At 45.3% G+C, this 18,414-nt stretch overlaps 1 protein-coding gene across 1 annotated transcript in view; it reads left to right on the top strand.

Moving 5' to 3' along the window:
- Positions 1–2,545: 2,545 nt before the first annotated feature.
- Positions 2,546–18,414, top strand: part of ADAM33 (ADAM metallopeptidase domain 33) — a 34,673-nt gene continuing 18,804 nt past the window's right edge. Inside the window, 2 exon segments of the mRNA XM_043971966.1 lie at positions 2,546–2,693; positions 17,282–17,361. Of these exon segments, the coding sequence (XP_043827901.1) occupies positions 2,570–2,693; positions 17,282–17,361 (204 nt within the window). The 5' untranslated portion in view covers positions 2,546–2,569.

The following is an 18,414-nucleotide window of genomic DNA, read 5'->3' as shown; positions in this document are numbered from 1 at the left end:
AGTATATATGATCCTCTTATGTCTTTTGTCTACGTGAGCCTGGAGTCTTGTGTGTGTTTGGGGGTAAGGAGCTGTGCTCTGTGCCATGAATTATAGACATAAAGAGCTCTGGGATTGTTTCCCCTTCCTGGGACATGTTTCCAGGACCTGGTAGATAGCCTCTGAGACTTGTGTAATCAGCTCTGGTGTTACATTTGGGAATAAATATTGCCAGTGAAAGATGATAGAAGACCTTCTAACATGAAATTCTGGGCAAGACAATGAAGACTTCAGGGAAGGGCACAGGTGGTGTTTTTATCACTGCTGCAAATTGCACAAAGATCTTACACTTGCAAATATCAACAGTCAAAATGATACTTATAGATGGTCTAAAAACTGCATAATTTTTAGTTCTCCCTCCCCTCCCCCATCTTCATTTCCATCATTCTGCAAAAAAGGAAAGGGACTGTCATGGCCAAATTGTTCTTTGCCTGACTACCATTCTACTGATATACATCTCTGTACTCACACTGGTTCTCAGACAGCAGATACACCAATCAACAAGCATCTATTAAGTCTCCACCACATAAATGACATAAATGACATATTACTGTGCTAGGCTCTAGAGATGGCAAAATGAAATAGTTCCTTCCCTCAAGGAGCTCCCATTATAATGGGAGGACAACATGTACAAATACAAGACACATTGAAAATAGATACAAGGTTAAAAGAAAGAAAGAAAGAAAATTTAAAATAAAACAAAAACAAAAAACAAAAAATTGATACAAGGTAACTTTGGTAGAGAGGAAGACAATAACAGGGAGGGGAGGAACCGGGAAGGTCCTGATGGAAAGCATGGTTCTTGAGGTGAATCTTGAAAGAAGCCAGAGATTCTAAAGGGAGATGAAAGGGAGCAAGGGCATTCTAGGCATGAAAGACAGCTTGTTCAAGGGCATGGAGATGGGAGATGGAGCATCTTGTGTAAGGACCAACAAAAAAAAGCCAGTTTTGCTGGGTCACAGAGGAAGAGAGTAATGTTTATTGGGCCAGCGTCACTTGGGGAAAGGCTGAACAAATTGTGGGATGAGATTAGAATGGAACACTATTGTGCTGTAAGAAATGATGATCAGAATGCTATCAGAAAGACTTATGAAAAATACATTCCAACTACAGAGAAAGAACTAATGGTAGCTGAATACAGATTAAAGTATTTTTTGTTAGTTCCTCTTTCTAAAGTTTTTTTTGTCTGTTTTCTTTCACAACTTGACTAATGTGGAAATGTTTTGCATGACTGCACATGTATAGCTTATGTTGAATTGCTTGGGTTCTTGAGAATTTAGAACACAAAGTTTTAAAAGCCGATGTGAAAATTTCTTTATACATGTAACTCGGGGGGAAATTCTAAATAAATAAATAAATAGTTTTAAAAAATGTTTATTGGGGCCAGGAAAAGTGGGATGGAGCCCATTTGTGAAAAGTGTTACATGACATGTTGTTGTTCTGTCATGTCCAAATCTCCATGAGCCCATTTGGGGTTTTCTTGACAAAGATAACTGCAGTGGTTTGCCATTTCCTTCTCCAGCTCATTTTACAAATGAGCAAAGGAGGCAAACAGGGTTAAGTGACTTGGCCAGGGTCACATGACTTGTTTCTGAAGCTACATTTGAACTCAGGTCTTCCTGACTCCACTTTGACACCTAGGTGACCTTTACTTGCCACACAGAGGAGTTTGCGTTTGATCCTGGAGATAATAGGGAGTTCCTGGAGTTTAGTGAATGGAGGTTGACATAGTCTGTCCCTGGGACCACCTCTGAAGTATTTCTAGCTTGGTAAGACCATGTAAGGCAACCACCAGAGTCAGTGTGGTGCAGTGGAAAGAATATTGGCCCTGGATTCAGGGAACCTGGGTTCAGATCCTGCCTTGGTCATTCACTGACTGTATGATCTTGGGCAAGTCATTTAAATTCCCTTGGCCTCAGTTTCCTCATCTGTAAAATGGGAGAGGGGGCTTATATGGCCTCTAAGGTCCCTTCCGTCTCTAAATAAAGTAGGACTTTATGGAGGGACTTAGTTTCTTCTAAGTTTCCTTCTGACGTCCAAAGTCCCTTCCAGGCCTTTGTTGTGTGTCCTGAAAAACCTTTTTATGTGGAACTTTTTTCTGCTTTGAGTCCTGATCTCCTAAGTTCTAGGTTTTAACCGTGTCAGTAACGAAGAACTCCCCGCCTTCTACCCCCAACCCACCCCCACCCCAGTGTAAAAGGAGGGCGGTTGGGGTCGGTCAGGGACTGGCCTGACTAGGGACTGGGCCAGACTGGGTGGGGTGGGGCTGGAGAGGCGGAGAAAGGGGGAGGGACTGGGAGAAGGGCCAGGTCTAGCTGGGGGCTCGAGGCTGCCGTGGGCTGGGGGCTGGCCGGATGGACAGCGAGAAAGCAAAGAGCCGCGGCGGGCAGGCGGGCAGGGGGCGGGAGTCCTGGAGAGGGCGGGCGGGATGGAAGGTGGGAGGGGCGAGGGGCGGGGGCTGGAGGCTGAAGGGGAGAGAAGGGGGTAGGGACAACCGAGGCGGGGGCCGAGGAACTGGAGTTGGACAGGCATGGGCTGGGGCTCGGACGGGGCCTCGGGCTCGCCGGGCCCTGGGACAGCCCGCTGGCCCCCGGGACTCCTTCTCCTCTTCCTCCTTCCACTGGGGGCCGGAACCCGGGTACGAGAGCCAGGAGGTGAGGAGGGGTCGGACGGGCAGAAGAGATCGGGGATGCAAGGGCGGGGGAAGAGAAAAGGGGTCCAGAGACCATCCTGGTCCTGTAAGCCCTGGTTGGGGCTGGAGTGGAGGTCTGCACTTTGAGGGGAACCCCAGTGGGTCTCAAGTAGGGGAAAGGGATTCGGAGGGGAAGAGGGAATCGAGGCCGGGGCCTGGGAGGGCAGGAACCGGGTAGGGCTGGCCAGAGGGAGCGGGGCGCTCCAGGACCTAAGTGAATCCAAAGCGCCGCGTCTGGGACAGATGAAGGCTTGGGCACTAGGGCTGACTGTCACTCAGGATGAGATTTGCCATCTCAGGAACACTTGGGATCTGTGTCTCTGAATAGGGTTAGTGGGAAGCAGAATCCATCCCTTCTGGGGACGGGGCCTGCTATTCTCCTGCCAACTCAAAGAATGGAGCTGGAAAGCACCTCAGAACACAGAACATGAAATGTCTGAGCTGGAAAAGGACCTTCGAACATGGGGCAGGCAAAGGAGATAGAGCTGGCAGGGAACTTGGGACTCAGAAGAATTCTGTAGGCTTGAACAAACATAGATTGAACTATTCCAGGAGGAAGACAATTTAGATAAGACAGGAGCCTTAGCCCCAGGAAATTGGGGTGGGGGAAATAATATACCCTGAGGCTGGAAAGGTAGGTACCACCAGATTGTGGAGATCCTTGAACATCCATCCAGCAAAGGAAGTCAGACTTTGCTTGGTTGACTTTCTGGTGTCCTGACAAATAGGGATGGATGGGGAGTCAGGAAGAACTGAGTTCAAATCCTACCCCTGACCATGGACATATCACTCAACCTTACTGAGCATTAGTTTCTTCATGTGTAAATTCTTGCAGTAGCTATCCTTCCAGAGTTAGTTCCTGGCTCAAATGAGAGAATGTATATAAAATGCCAGATAAATGCCAGTCATTATTAATTTTTACCAGGAGGACCCACTTAAGGTTAATATATATATTAAGTGAAAGACATGACTAAATGTGTAAGTGAAAGACGACTAAATGTGGAGATAAGAAAGAATATTCTGGGAGAGGAATTGGAGACAAGATGACTTATTAGGTAGTTATTGCAATGGTCCAGGGACAAGGTAATGAAGGTTTCTCCTGGAGTAGGAGGGGGAATAGGGGGGAAGGTGGATGAGAGAGATGTGGAAATGGACCAAACTGGACCCTAGTAATTGATTGGATAGGAGAAGTGAAGGAGAAGTAAGGATCTAAGGGAACACCATGGTTGCAAACATGGGCAACTGGGTATATGATGATGATGCCAGACAGAAATAATGATAGCAGAAGGAAGAGGGGGTTAGGGCATAACGATTTTTAGGGAAGAAAGATAATGTGCTTAATTTGGGATATACTGGGCCAGGAAGACATTCAGGTATAGATGTCCCATGAGGAGTTAAATATGCAGGTCTGGAGCTCATAAAACAGATGTGGGAATCAGTACAGAGAAATAATCATAGAAGGTACGGAATGGAATGAGGTTGCCCAGGGAGAGATTTTAGACAGAAGAGAAGAGGGCTAACTAGGGAGCAAAAAACACCCACAATAAGGAGTAAAGGATGAGCAACAAGCTGAGGAGATTGGGGAGCAGTTAGAGTCAGGAAATCCAGGAGAATGTGCTGTTTCTGAAAGCCAGGGGAATAGAAAATGTTTGGCAGGAAGTGGTGGTCAAAAGTGTTTAAAGCTGGGAGAAGGTAAACAGAATGAGGACTGAAAGAAGGCCAATTGCATTTGTCAATTAGTAGCTTAGGAGTGACTTGAGAAAAAGCAGTTTCAGTAGAGTGGTAGAAACAGAAACCTGGTTGCTAGGGCCTGTATGTGAAGTCTGGTTTTGCTCTACTGAGTCAAATACTTTTTCCCCCTTTTGGTAATTGACCATCATTAAACAAACTGGCTCAGTTAATGATATGACTTTAAAAAAATGATCTGTAAAAAATCCACCCAGTTCCCTTCTCATATTTTCATCAATTTTTATTTGTGTATGTACTATTCTCAGAAAGATTTTATAGAAATAGAAAAGTTGTCATAGTCTATAGTTGTTAATGTATTCTTTGGTCATCTTCTTTGGGTAATTAATAATACTGTCTATGATCTTCTTTCCTTTGGAATCTCCTCGAGTTAGTTTGAAAATCAACCCCAGCTGCTTTTAAAAATTATTTTTTTTTATGTATGAGGTATTTTATTTTTTCCATTACATGTAAAGATAGTTCTCAATTTTTGTTTATACATGCTTTACAATTTCAGATTTTTCTCCCTCCCACCCCTCCCTCCCCCCTCCCCTAGACAGCAGGTAATCTGATATAGGTTATATCTATATATCTCTATACATATACATATACATATATATATATATACACACACACATATATATACACATAATAACATTAATCTTATTTCTGCATTAATCCTGTTACAAGAGAAAGAATCAGAGCAGTGATGCAAAACCTCAAAATAGAAAGAAAAAAAAAAACCAACAGCACCCAAAACAAAAGAAATAATATGGTTCAATCAGCATCTATACTCCACAGTTCTTTCTTTCTTTTTTTTCCTTGGATTTGGAGATCCTCTTCTATCATGAGTTCCCTGGAACTCTTCTGTACCATTGCATTGGTGAGAAGAATATAGTCCATCACAGTAGGTCAACACTCAATGTTGATGATACTGTGTACAATGTTCTTCTGGTTCTGCTCATCTCACTCATCATCAGCTCATGCAAGACCCTCCAGGTTTCTCTGAACTCTTCCTGCTCATCATTTCTTACAGCATAATAGTATTCCATTGTATTCATATACCACAACTTGTCCAGCCATTCCCCAATTGATGGGCACCCCCTCAACTTCCAATTCCTTGCTACCACGTAAAGAGCAGCTATAAACATTTTAAAAATTATTTTTAAAAATTATTTTGTCGGGGCAGCTAGGTGGCGCAGAGGATAGAGCACTGGCCCTGGAGTCGGGAGGACCTGAGTTCAAATTTGGCCTCAGACACTTAACACTTACTAGCTGTGTGACCCTGGGCAAGTCACTTAATCCCAATTGCCTCACAAAAAAAAAAAAAAAAGATTTTGTCTCCAGTATGGATTTTTTCTGGGTATTTGGTTAGGTTTAGCTACCCTTTGCAACACCATCTTCTTGAATACCATTTCTTTTTTCTCACAAAGGCATGATGGTAGTTCCATTTTCATTAATGATGAGAATAAATCACTAGAAAAAAGAAAATTTCAACGAGTTGTCTCTTATGTAAATGTTAAAATCATACAAGATTCTCTGATATATGCAACAGAGAATACTTTGTTCAAAGTTAATGGTTACTATTATTAATAATAACAATAATAATAGTAATAATTAGCTAACATTAAAATAAAACTTTAAGATTTGCAAAGTGCCTTCCATGTATTATATCATTTGATCCTCACAACAATCCTGGGAGGTAGGTGCTGCTATTATCCTCATTTTACATTAAAGAAACTAAGACAGAGATGTGTGATATGGATCATACAGCTAGTAAGTTTCCATGGCAGGATTCAAGTCCAGGTCTTTGTGACTCTCAATTCAACCTATTCACTTTGCCACATGGCAAGACATAAAACAGGGAAACATATGATCAATGAGGGTATTTGTCAGTGTCATGTCTTGAGCAAAGTCCAAATGGAAGGATTCCCTATAGATGGTGAAGCCCTCCAGATGATCTGGTTTGCAGATAATTTGTGGAAGATTACATCAAGTCCCAGTGTCCTAGAGAGCCTCCTCATTGAGATCTATGACCATTTAAAAGCTAACAATCCACAAAGGAAAAATCAAATGGATGAAGAATTCCTATTGTAAAAATTATGTCATTCAAGTTGGATGAGAAGCCCCTGTAGTGAGTTAGTCCATCACAACATATTTTAGAAAGGCATTTCAGATGAGCAAAGCAACTGACACACAATTGAATAGAAAGGCAGGATGAATCAGTTTGGGGAAATTGCTGAGCACTTTCAGTGACAAGCCCCCCCCCCCAGCTTCTCCCTGCAACATCAGTCCACCTTTTCAACAATATTCTCCTGATGATATTCTATGACTATAAATCATAGAATATCACTGTCTCCAAGGAATCAAAATTGCAGATGACTCAAAGGCCAGGGAAAGGCAACTGCTGGACATAAGTAAGTGGCAGTATATTGCCAAAGATGTCTTAGACAATAAGTAGTATAAAACATTCCATTGAGAATACCTCTGAGAAGGAGACAGACCAATCTTGTGGAGAGAGTAAGTGATAACAGATAGAGAACCTAAGTGTTTCAGTGGCACCCACAAAGTTTTTTTTGTTTTTGGTTTTGGTTTTGGTTTTTTGCGGGGCAATGGGGGTTAAGTGACTTGCCCAGGGTCACACAGCTAGTAAGTGTCAAGTGTCTGAGGCCAGATTTGAACTCAGGTACTCCTGAATCCAGGGCTGGTGCTTTATCCACTGCGCCACCTAGCCGCCGCCCCCCCCCCACAAAGTTTTAAAAGATCCAGAGAAAAGTCTCTAGTTTGTTGAGTAGACATCCTATGAAGGATTTATGGGAGGAAATGGATAAGAATGATAGCACAACTTAGAAAGTATGAATGAGTTGTGATTTGTACCAGTGAAGTGAGTAAAGTAGTGGGGCTGGACTAGATGATTTCTATTATCTCTTCCAATTTTTTTTTAAGTGAGGCAATTGGGGTTAAGTGACTTGCCCAGGGTCACACAGCTAGTAAGTGTTAAGTGTCTGAGGCCAGATTTGAACTCAGGTCCTCCTGAATCCAGGGCCGGTGTTCTATCCACTGTGCCACCTAGCTGTCCCATCTCTTCCAATTCTAAGTCCTATGATCTTTTTTCATCAATTCTGAACCCTTTGAGGATTCACATAGATTCCTCAAAGGACTAGAGTAAGGGTAATAAAGTTCAGTTTCATTAACCAGACATGAAGCATTCTCTAGAATCTGAATCCAACTTTGTCTCTGTTTCTCTCTTTATTGGTTTATTCATTCATTCACCAACTAATTCTTAAGTACATTTGCCAGACTCTTGATACAAATATAAATTAAGGCATGGGGGGCAGCTAGGTGGCGCAGTGGCTAAAGCACGGCCCTGGATTCAGAAGGACCTGAGTTCAAATCTGGCCTCAGACACTTGACACTTACTAGCTGTGTGACCCTGGGCATGTCACTTAACCCCCATTGCCTCACACACACACAAAAAAAGACAAATTAAGGCATGGTCCCTGACCTCTAGGAGGTTTCTATCTCATGAGGTTGGAGGTAGGAGATAAGGCATCTACAGCAATAGTATCATACAAATTAGGATGTGATAAGTAGATAGGAATGGCCAGTATTATTATGAAACATTCTAGAAGGGAGAATTTTTAGCCAGGGACTAGGAAGGAAGAAGGGAGAAGCAGAGAAAACTTAATAGAAACCTTGAGCTGGATCTTCAAGGAAGGAAATAATGTTAATAGGCAAAAATGGGAAGGAGCTTATTCCAGATGCGTGGAAGAGTCTTGTAATGGACAAAAGAAGGAGAGGGCAAGACAAAATATGGAACAGTTCATATTTTAGTGGATTAAAAGTTAGAATGTTTGAAGGGAATAAGTAGTGTGAAATAAACCTGGTAAAACTGATTAGAAACAAAATGAATGAAGATACACTAAGAAGAGAAGTTGTTGAGTGGGAAGAAATCTTTCTACCAAATGTCACTGATAAATGTCTAATTCACAATATAGAGGGAATTGACACATTTATCAGGCCAAGAACCATTCCTCAATAGACAAGATATCAAAAGATAGGAACAGTTTTCAAAAGAATTGCAAACAGTAATGACCTTATAAAGTATGCTCCAAATTACTAATGCAAATTAAAAGAATTCTGAGGTTTTATTTCACACCCTGAAAATTGTCAAGTATTAAAGAAAAACACATGAACAGTCCATGCTGGAGGGTCTGTGGGAAGGAAGGCTCACTAATATAACTTGTATGAGCTGATAGAGAGGGAAATAAGGGGAACCAAAAGAACAACATATGCAATACAACAATGTCAATGGGGCAGGGTGGGGGTGGGGGGAGGAAATCTCTAAAAGGAAACCTGATTTAGTAACTGAAAAATCAACGATGCATTTGGGGAACAGGTTACAAAATGTAACTCTTTCCTTTCACGGAGACTAATAGCATAGAATGTTTTTCAGTTGCAGTTACTCTATTAGTTGTCTTTGCTTAAATGTTTTCTTTGTTTCATGAGAGGATCAATTTCAAGAGGGAAGGGGAACAGTATTTACTGTTTCTGATAGAAATGGCCATAATGTAAAAACAAAAAAAAATCATTAAAATTTTTTTAAAATATTTTAGAAGATAGATTGGAGTCAGATTGTGGAGAGTCTTAAATGACAGGCTAAGATATTTATATTTTGTCCTTTTTTTGAATCAGGGAATCCACTTGGGTCAGACCTATGCATTAGGGAGATTATTTTGAAAGATGTTTGAAGGATAGATGGTAGAGATGAGAGGCAAGGAAACCAATTAGAATACTATTACAATCATCCAGGCAAAAAGCGATGAGGACTTAACTAGGGAGGAAGATGTTCAAGTGGAGAAGAGGAAGATTTAAAAAAATATTTTGTAAAAGTAGAATTGACAGGACTTGGTTCCTAATTGGTTAGGGGAGGAGGAGAAGTCAATTATGACTTTGAAGGGTCGAGGGTGAGTGACTAAGGATGTTAGTGTTCTCAACAAAAATAGAGAAGTTGGGGGGAGAGGCAGGTCTAAGAGAGATGATGATGGGCTCAGTTTAGGATCTTTTGAGTTGAAAGGGCCTACAGGACATTCAATTAGAGATATCCAGTAGCTAACTGAATATTGAGAAGTAGAACTTGTAAAAAAGCTCAGGAGACTAGAAATGTAAGTTTGAGAGCTATCTACAACAGATGTGTTGAATATGCTGCCAGCAACACTCCCAAGTAGAAAGGAACCAGATTAAACTGTAATTGAGAAATATTTAACAAAATAAATAAAAATGCAACACAACATAGATAATGTTAATATGAGTTTTTCTAAGTCAATATGCATAAACAGAAATCCTGTGAAAGGTTTAGTGACTTCAGTTTCTATTTGAGTTGGATACCATTGGTCTAAAAGTTCCCAGTCTTGTAAGTGCCATATCCCAAATCTGTATAGTGCCTAGCACAATGCTCTGTATGAAACAGTATGTAATAAATGGTCATTTTTATTTCTTGCATGAAAGTCATAATTGAAGCAATGAGATTGGATGAGAGAAATCTCCATGAAGTCTTATGTGGCCATGTGCCTAGTCATAATCTCTTGCATTGTTATTTCCCTTTGGGGTGCCTTGTCTCTACAGCCTTGCTGTGAGTTACCCAAGGTCAAGGACCAAGTCTTCTCTTGCTATTAACCCCATAGCAGAACCAGCCACAGAATGGAGTTCAGAGGCTGCATGGTGTCGTGGAAACTGCATAGTTTAAGAGGACCTGGATCCCCCTTTGGGCCTGGACTTCCTCCTGTCTAAGATGAGGGGACAGGGTGGACTGGATGACCCCCAAGGTCTCTTTCAGCTCTGAATCATCCCATGATCCTCTCTGTGTGATTTCCCTTCCCTTCCATACAGGGAGGGGGTTGGAGGAAACGAGCCCTAAGCTTCCTTTAAGCTCCCAAAGCCTGCCTGTTCTACAAGCGGTGTATCATGTGAAATAGGCTAGATTGGGAATCAGAGACCCTGGATTCGAATCTCAGCACTGCCACTGCTTATCATGTGGCCTTGGACAAATTACAAATCCTGTGTATAATTCTATTTACCCTATGAGAGTTTTGAGCAGGGGAGAGAGATGACTCTGGCCATGTCCAAACAGGATTGGAGGGGAAAGACTGGAGGCCTAGAAACCAGTAAGGAGGTTGGTGCTGAGAAAAGTCCAGGCCTGAGGGTCTTCCCCCATAGTCAGCCCCTCCCCCATTCCTGGAGCTTCATTTCCACCCCCCCTCCAACCGGATAGGGGAGGGAGAGAGGGTCAGGGGTTAGGACTGAGAGCCCCAAGGGCCTTGGTGGAGCCTGGGAATGATCTGGGGATGCCCCTTCCTCTCCTGGCTTCCCTCCCTCCCTCCTGTCACTTCCCAAGGAGAATCGAATGAAGTCATTGCTCAGGGGGTTGATTTTAGACAGTTCCCACATCTCCAACATCCCACGTCCCCTCCTCCTCCCCCAGGCTTTCTGGAGCCTAGCCTCAGTCCCCTCCTGACCGAAAAATGCTGCAGGGAAGTCACTGCCTTCTCTTTCTCTCTGGCCTTTGCTTTTTGGAGGGAAGTTTGAGTTCTTCTGGGTGGCAACAGGACCCACCGGTTGGGCTTCAGACCCCTGGAATTGCTGTGGGTGTCATATATTCTCATTCCCCACCCCCAGTCTTTTTGCCAGTCATTTCTCCTTGGTTGAGGCTGCTGTCCCTCTGCCCAGGGGCTCTAGGAGTTTCCATTTTTCTGCTTCTCCCTCTCTTGGAGTCTCCCCATCTCTCCTGGGTTCTCTGTATATGTTTTCTTTTTTCCAAAGCCCCTGGGGATCAAGGGACGAACACACTTCCTGCCAGATGTGGACTTTCGAGGTGGAAAATCATTTGGGAGAAGGGCTCAGACTCTCCTAGTATCTCTTGCCCATACTTCCCTGGTATCCCATCACCTCCCCTACCCCCCCCCCCAGTGCGCTGCAGAGAGAAGGGGAGTGAAATATGTGTAAAACTGATCACTCATCTGTTCTCTCATGTGATCCTCATATTAGCACCAAGAGAGTGGGAAGACAGGGCTTATTATACCCATTTTACAGAGGGAAAAACTGAGGCTCAGAGGGACAAGAGCACAGTTCCCACAGTGAGTTAGAGGTGAAGTGGACTCTTTTCCCTACCAGGCAGCAGCATGACCATTGGGTGCATCTTGAGGCCTCATGTAATGTCTGTATGGGGGCTTCCTGAATCCTTCTTACCCAGAGGCAGTCCTCAGCAGAGGTACTAGAGACCCCTCTTGGGTTGAACACAGGGAGATTATAATCATAATAAGAATGCCTTTAGGACAGGAGTGGGAACTCAGGTTCCTGCATGGAGGAGGTGCTCAGTAAGTAGAATGATATAACCCCACCCCCAAATCCCTGTAACCATCTTATTCTACCTGCTTCTCTTCTTCTTTTGTATCTCGATCAGTCTTCCCAGACTCTGCTGCGTCTTCTTCCTTAGTGTGCTTGGCTTTTGTCTCTTTGCTTTGCCCCGATCATATTCTACAAGGAATCACACTTAGGTCTGTCATAGCACTTCTCCCCTCCTCTCCCATGCCTTCCCTTATCTGACTATAATAAGCTCACGGTAGCCTCTCCCCATCCTCCCCCCACCCCGTTCATTTTGTGTGCCTTCTAGATAGATTTGTTTGGTTCATGTTGTCTCCCTGGTTAGAACAAAAGCTCCTTTAGGACAGGCCCTGCTTTGCTTTTGCCTGTGTATCCCCTAGGCCTGGCACAATGCTTTGCACAGACACAGTAAGCATTTAATAAAAACTTGGTGATTGACCAGAACTTCTTTAAGAAGGGAACTATGTCATTGCCCACTTTTACGTTCCCATTACTGTGCTTCAAATGTTTGTTGAATTGAATTGAATTCTTCCTAATCTCTAGCCTCTCCTCTGCCTCATCCTTTTCTCATCTCAGATTGGATGGGGAACAGCAGACCTTCCCCTCCCCGAAACCAAGTCTTCTCTTCCTCAGGCAAAATTTTTCCATCTTTCCCCTTCTCCTTATTCCTCTCTATAAACTCCCAATGCCAGTTCCTAGATCTTTTCCTTGGCCTGCCCCCTTACACCTCTGAGATGGGAGGCCTCAGACAATTCAGTTTGACATTTTCTCATCTTAAAAACATAATGGATAAGAAATAGAACTCAAAGTCAGAAAGACCCTGGTTCAAGTCCCACCTTACGTGCCTGCTGGCTCTGTGACCTGGGCCAAATCAATTGACCACACTCTGTTCCAAGAAGCTCTCCACCCCCTTAATTCAGACAACAGTGAGCTGTCGATCTGCATCAGTCGAGTTTCTCATGCTGGTGAAATCTCATCCCTGGACCACATACAAGGCCATGGACTCGGGGATTAGGATACAAAGACAAAAGCACTCTCTGCCTTCAAAGAACAGAAATCCAAATAAGAGCAACATGAGTCAGATACCAATTAGCATAATTCCATGTAGAAGATGATAGGGGCAAAGTATAGGTGGGGTTGGGGGAAACAAGAAAGGCTTCATTTTTGTTTCTCCAATGCCAAGCACAGTACTTGGTGCATAATAAGTGCTTCATTAATACTTGTTGTTTAAGGAGTGTTTAATGGGCATAGTTAGCCTTCCCCCCTCTCCCTCTGCCCCCTAACACACACACACACACACACACACACACACACACACACACACACACACTCCTGGGCTCTGGCTAGGACATGCCCCACTGAGGGTGCATGGAGCTGCCTTCTTGGAGGAGCTGGGAGCAGTCTTGGGGGAAGTGAAAGATTTTGACAGATAGAGATTCAGGACTTGGGGTGAGGGGGGAAGTACATTACAGTGGTGGGGGGTGATGCAGAGGCACTGAAATAAGAGAGGGTAGGACTACCACAAGAGGTGGAGGAGCATTTCCTTTGGTTGAAACAGAGAATGTATGAAGGAGAGCGGTGTTTATTACGGCTAGAAAGGCAGAGGGCTGTCTGATTGTAGAGATTCTTGAATGCCATTTTCTTTCTTTAAATTTAGCATTTTATTTTCCCCAATTACATGTAAAAAACTATTTTAACATCCATTAAAAATTTTTTGTGTTCCAAATTCTCTCCCTCCTTCACCACCCCCCACCTTTGAGAAGGCAAGCAATTCAATATGTTATACATGTGCAGTAATGCAAAATGTTTCCAAAGGTGAGGATCTTCTGCTTTCTTTGGTGGGCAGTGGGGAGCCACTGGAGGTTTTTGAGCTAGGGAGTGACTGGGTCCAATCAGTGCAGTATATTTTGGAGAGGAGAGAAAGTCAATACAGGGGGCCAGTAAGGAGGCTATTCTATGTCTAAGTAAAAAAGGCCTGGAGTAAGGCCATGGAGTAGTACAGTACCCTTCCACCTACACCATTTACCTGCCCATCATGGCCCCCTCCTTTGGGTGTTAAAGTGATAGCTCAGTGAGTAGAAACAAGGGGTCAGTGAGGGGAATAGAGATAGAGATAGATATGTGGGAGGATAAGGGATCACTGAGAGGATGGGAGTTCAGTAAGGGGATCAGTGCTTAATGAGGGGATAGGGGCTCAGTGAGAAGGATAGAGGTTCACAGTGACAGAACAGGGTTCAGTGAAGGGATTGGGGTTCAGTGAAATGGTGAAGGCTTAGTGAGAAGGTTGGAGGGGTCAGGGTTTAGCTGAGGAGAAGAGGAGAAGGTGGGGTCAGGAAACCTGAGTCTTGCTGAGGCCAATGCTTAACCCCCCCCCCATTTCCTTTTCTGCTCTGCATGCTAAGAGCTGGGAGACACTGGAGCTGTAGGTGGGGAGGGGCTTCAGACTGAGCTCAGCTCTGAGTTCCTCCTTGAAGGAGATGCAGTTGTGGGGGAGGGGAGCAGCCACAGAGCCTTGGATTCAGCCCCAGGAGTTTTATGAGTTTCCTGTGTGAGAATGAGCCGGTTGATGTGAGGAGATAAGCTGAGGCAACCTCAGAGTTTATTTTGTCCAAGAAGCCTGGTTTGAATCAATCCCACATGCCCAAGGCGGGTGGGGCATCTCTCCTCTTTCCCTTCGTTTTCAGCTATGAGGTTTGTGCCCTAGAGAACTAGGGTGCAACCTGGGGAAGATAAAGAGGTGAATGCCCTAATTGGGCGTGAGGGAGGGCAGCAACTCTTTTTATGAGGGAGGTCTTTCTGGAGGTAGGGAACTTTCTAGGAGGTTCCTAGATGTATGGAGGATGGTACCATCTGGGTGACAGAGTTGGGATGGGAAGAAGGTTGAACAAGTTACTGAGGGCTGACAAGAGTCATTTGCTCCTGAGCCTTTTGTCAACCCCACTTTCCCTCCTAAAAGCCTCCTAGGATGGCCCCAGTCCTCAGGAAAGTCAGTCCATCCAAGTGAATGTGGCCTGGGCGACGTGCTTCTGGAAACTATGGACATTTCTGGCTTTAGGTAACCATCTAGGTGCCAGGATGGCATTCTTTCTGGAGGCTACTTCTAGGAACTCAGTACCCAGAGAGGGTCTGATAGACTAGATATGATTCTAGGGGTGGCCATAAGGTATTTCTAGGCTTCCCATGCAGTTCAGCATCCCAAAGGTTCTGGTAGCCTGAACAATTGGGTGAGTGTGCTTGCTCTTGTTTCCATTGTAGGACCCAAACCCTTGGGTCTTGGCTTGGTAGTTGTTGGAACATCATGGAAGATGTGCCTCATTTCTTGGTGCCTTGAGGGACGGGGGACAGATGGCTAGAGGTTCAGGAGACACTGACGTAGGCATGTTTTGCTGGCTCAAGAATGAGGGTTGAGCTGGAGATCCCTTTGGGACATCCAGTTCAAAATGTCCAGTAGGAAGTTAGTTGGTGATAAAAGACTAGCTCAGGAGAGAGAACGAGGATGAAATTGTGGCTGCTGATTTGGGCCACCAAGTGAGAGCACAGAGAGGAAAGGACTGAGTCTTAGGACAACCGCAAGGGAAAGATTTATGATCTGGGCAATAAGCCAACAAAGCAGACTGTAGGAGAACCAAGAGATCAGTGTCATAGAAACCCAGAAAGAAGAGGGTATCCAAGAAGAGAACATGCTCTAGTCTCAAATACTGCAGAGGACTCAAGTTTGGGAGGCTTTCTACCACACTCATGTGCTTCTCTCCCCTACTCCACTAGCTTTGTCTGAGGCTGGATACTGGGCTGCCAGCCAGGCATCATGGCATTTGAGGCCCCATAAGGCTCAGTGGGTCAGTGGGAAGCCTCAGATGGATAGAGGTTTAGTTGGTGGTGTTTAGAGAGGCTAAACCAAAGAGGGTTAAGATTCCGGGCATTTTGGCCTGGTGACTAACTTCCTTTCTCCTGTGACTCACTAGGAGCCCTCTTAGCTTGCTTCTCCAACCCCCCTCCCCAACTGAGGGAGGGTCTAGGTCTAACCATCCCCCTCCCTTTCCCTAAGATCATGACATGCACTCCTGGACTATAAACAACTTGGGGAAGTTAGAGGCACAAAGGGGAATTAAGGGCCGTATAGACCCCTCTCCCCCCCCACATCTGGAGCAGCAGCTGCTTCCCCTGGGGAGGAGGGGTAGGCTTGGCCTAGGGTGGAGGAGGGCTGGACTTGGGACTTGGGTGGAGCTGGGGAAGGGTAATGTGGTGTGGAGTCAGGGGGATGGCCTAAATCCCCAGTCAGGGATTGCTAGGCTGTCCTTTCCTTTGGGCCCTCTATTTCTAATTGTTTCTTCCTCCAGTGGTGTCCCTATCTAGTTCTTGTCTTTTTCAGCATTTCTGTCTCTCAACTTATCTCTGTTTCTCTCTCTACCTCTCTGTATTTAATTCTGCCTATCTCTGTCTCTGTCTTTCCTTCTCTGTTAATTTCTCCATCTTCTCTTTCTCTCTGTCTCTCTCTGTCCCTCTGTCTCTGTCTCTCTGTCTCTGTCTCTGTCTCTCTCATTTCCTCATGCCTCGGACTGTTTTTCTGCGTGTGTATCTTTGTCTCTTAGTATCTCTGTTCCTCTTTTTCTCTGTCTCACTTTTTCATTGGCTCCTCCTCAGCATCCCCTTGTTTCTGAGACTGACTTTCAGTACCTGTTCCCCACCTCCTCTCAAACCCCACCCCACCCCGTGTCTCTCTTTACTTGTCTCTCAGTCAGTGTTTCTGTCTCCCTCACAGTATATCTCCACATCTCTGTGACTCAGGCTGTGACTTGGAGTCAGTCATGTTGATCAGTTTCCTTTTGTGGGAGATATTGGGACCAAAAATGCTCATTGGTCCTTGTCCCTTCCTTCCTGTTCACTCTCCCATCCTCCAAGTGACCTGTGCTAGCCTTCCTCTAGATCCTTCCTCCAGAGCCATGGTTGGGGGGAGGGATATCCCAGAACCCCGAGGGCTCAAGCAGGCCACCGGCTGCCTCTAAGCCTGCTGTCACTTCTCCCAAACTCCATTCATTCAAACAAAGAAACATGAATTAAGCACATTTGTTCAGAATCTGGTAATGGGTAATAATCATGGTATTTTCTCCCCTTTTAAAAAAATGTCTGTCTCCTCTTTCTCGATCCATGCTGTTGTCTCTTTTCAACCCCTTTCTCCTGTTTTCAATTCATTCACACACACATTCACATCCACACACACTTACACACACACACACACACACACTGGCCTAAGGACACAACACTCCCTTTCTTTATGGGCCTCCCCTCCTCCCTCTTCTCTGAAACCACCTTCTTCCAGTGCAGAAATCTGCCTTGGCATCAAACCTCAGTCCTTCTTGCTGCAAGACGAGCCTCTGTGCTTTCACCGCAGCCCTAGTCATCTCTCAGGAATCTCCCCTCACCCTTTGCTCTGTATCCCCCTCCCAGGACCTCCCTTTGGAGAGCCAGTCACCCCCCACTGGGTGCTGGGCAGCCGGAGCCGTCGGGAGATCACCACAGAAGAGACGGTCAGTGCCACAGCAGGGTCCCCTGCCCCTGGGAAGGAACCATTTTGGAGGCAGGGAGCTGGTTGGAATGACTTCTGCCCCCATTTCTTAGGGGCCCAAGAGGGCAGCAGCTGTCTTCTCTCACCCTCAGTGGGCACTGTGCCCATGGCCATCACTTCCTTTGCTCTTGTTGGGCTCCAGATGTCTTATGTAGTCCTGAAAACCCCCTGTCTTCACACCACTACCAGCATTCTACATTCATCAGTGCCAAGATGCTGTGGTGCCCAGTGGGGAGGGCAGACTCCAGATTCTCTTCTCTCTCTCTCTCATCTCTCTCTCTCATCTTCTCTCCTTCATTTTCTGTCATAGTATCCTAGGAAGCTCCCAAACTTCCCTGTTCCTTGGCTTTCCTTGTCCTCTTCTTCTATTTTCCCTTCTCTGTCTTAGTTTCCCTGAGGGGTCTGCCATCTGACTCCCCAGGATTTTCCCTAGCTCTGTGGTCTCCTTGGTCTCCAAACTACTCACTATCCCAGAGGAAAGAGGTGTATGTATGTGCATGTGGGGGTGCCCATCTGGATTACAACCTTCTCCCTCCTTCAGGGTTATTCATCACCCCCTGGGGGCTTTTGACTCAGTGTCACCTGTCCCCACCTCAGAGCAGAGTCCCTGGTGGGAAAGTGAGCCATAGACACCTTGGTCTCTAGGCTGAGCAGGAGGGGAGCTAGTGCCAAGAAAGGCGGGGATCCAAGCAAGCCAGAAACATGTGGATCTCATTATCCGAGGCCACCGATACACACACATGGAAGTCATTTCCATCCCCTGCCCCAGTCCCCAGTCAGATCAGGTTCCCCCTCCCACCACCCCTCCTTTCCCTTCCAGGAACTCGGCCCAGCCCTGACCCTGGCTGCTGCCACCCCCCCATACCCCTCCAGGGCAGGAAAATGTTTAGTCTCCCAAACAAAACTCCCAGGAATTCTACCCTGGCTCCCCCAAACTCCCTCCCCTTGCCCCTTGTTCTGTGCCCCCAACATTGTCCCGCCCTCCTTCCAATGAAGGGAGGATCTTTCTACACAC

This window comes from Dromiciops gliroides, chromosome 6 (genome assembly GCF_019393635.1).
Source record: "Dromiciops gliroides isolate mDroGli1 chromosome 6, mDroGli1.pri, whole genome shotgun sequence".
Classification (NCBI taxonomy): Eukaryota; Metazoa; Chordata; class Mammalia; order Microbiotheria; family Microbiotheriidae; genus Dromiciops; species Dromiciops gliroides.
This window is presented reverse-complemented; position numbering and strand designations above follow the sequence as displayed.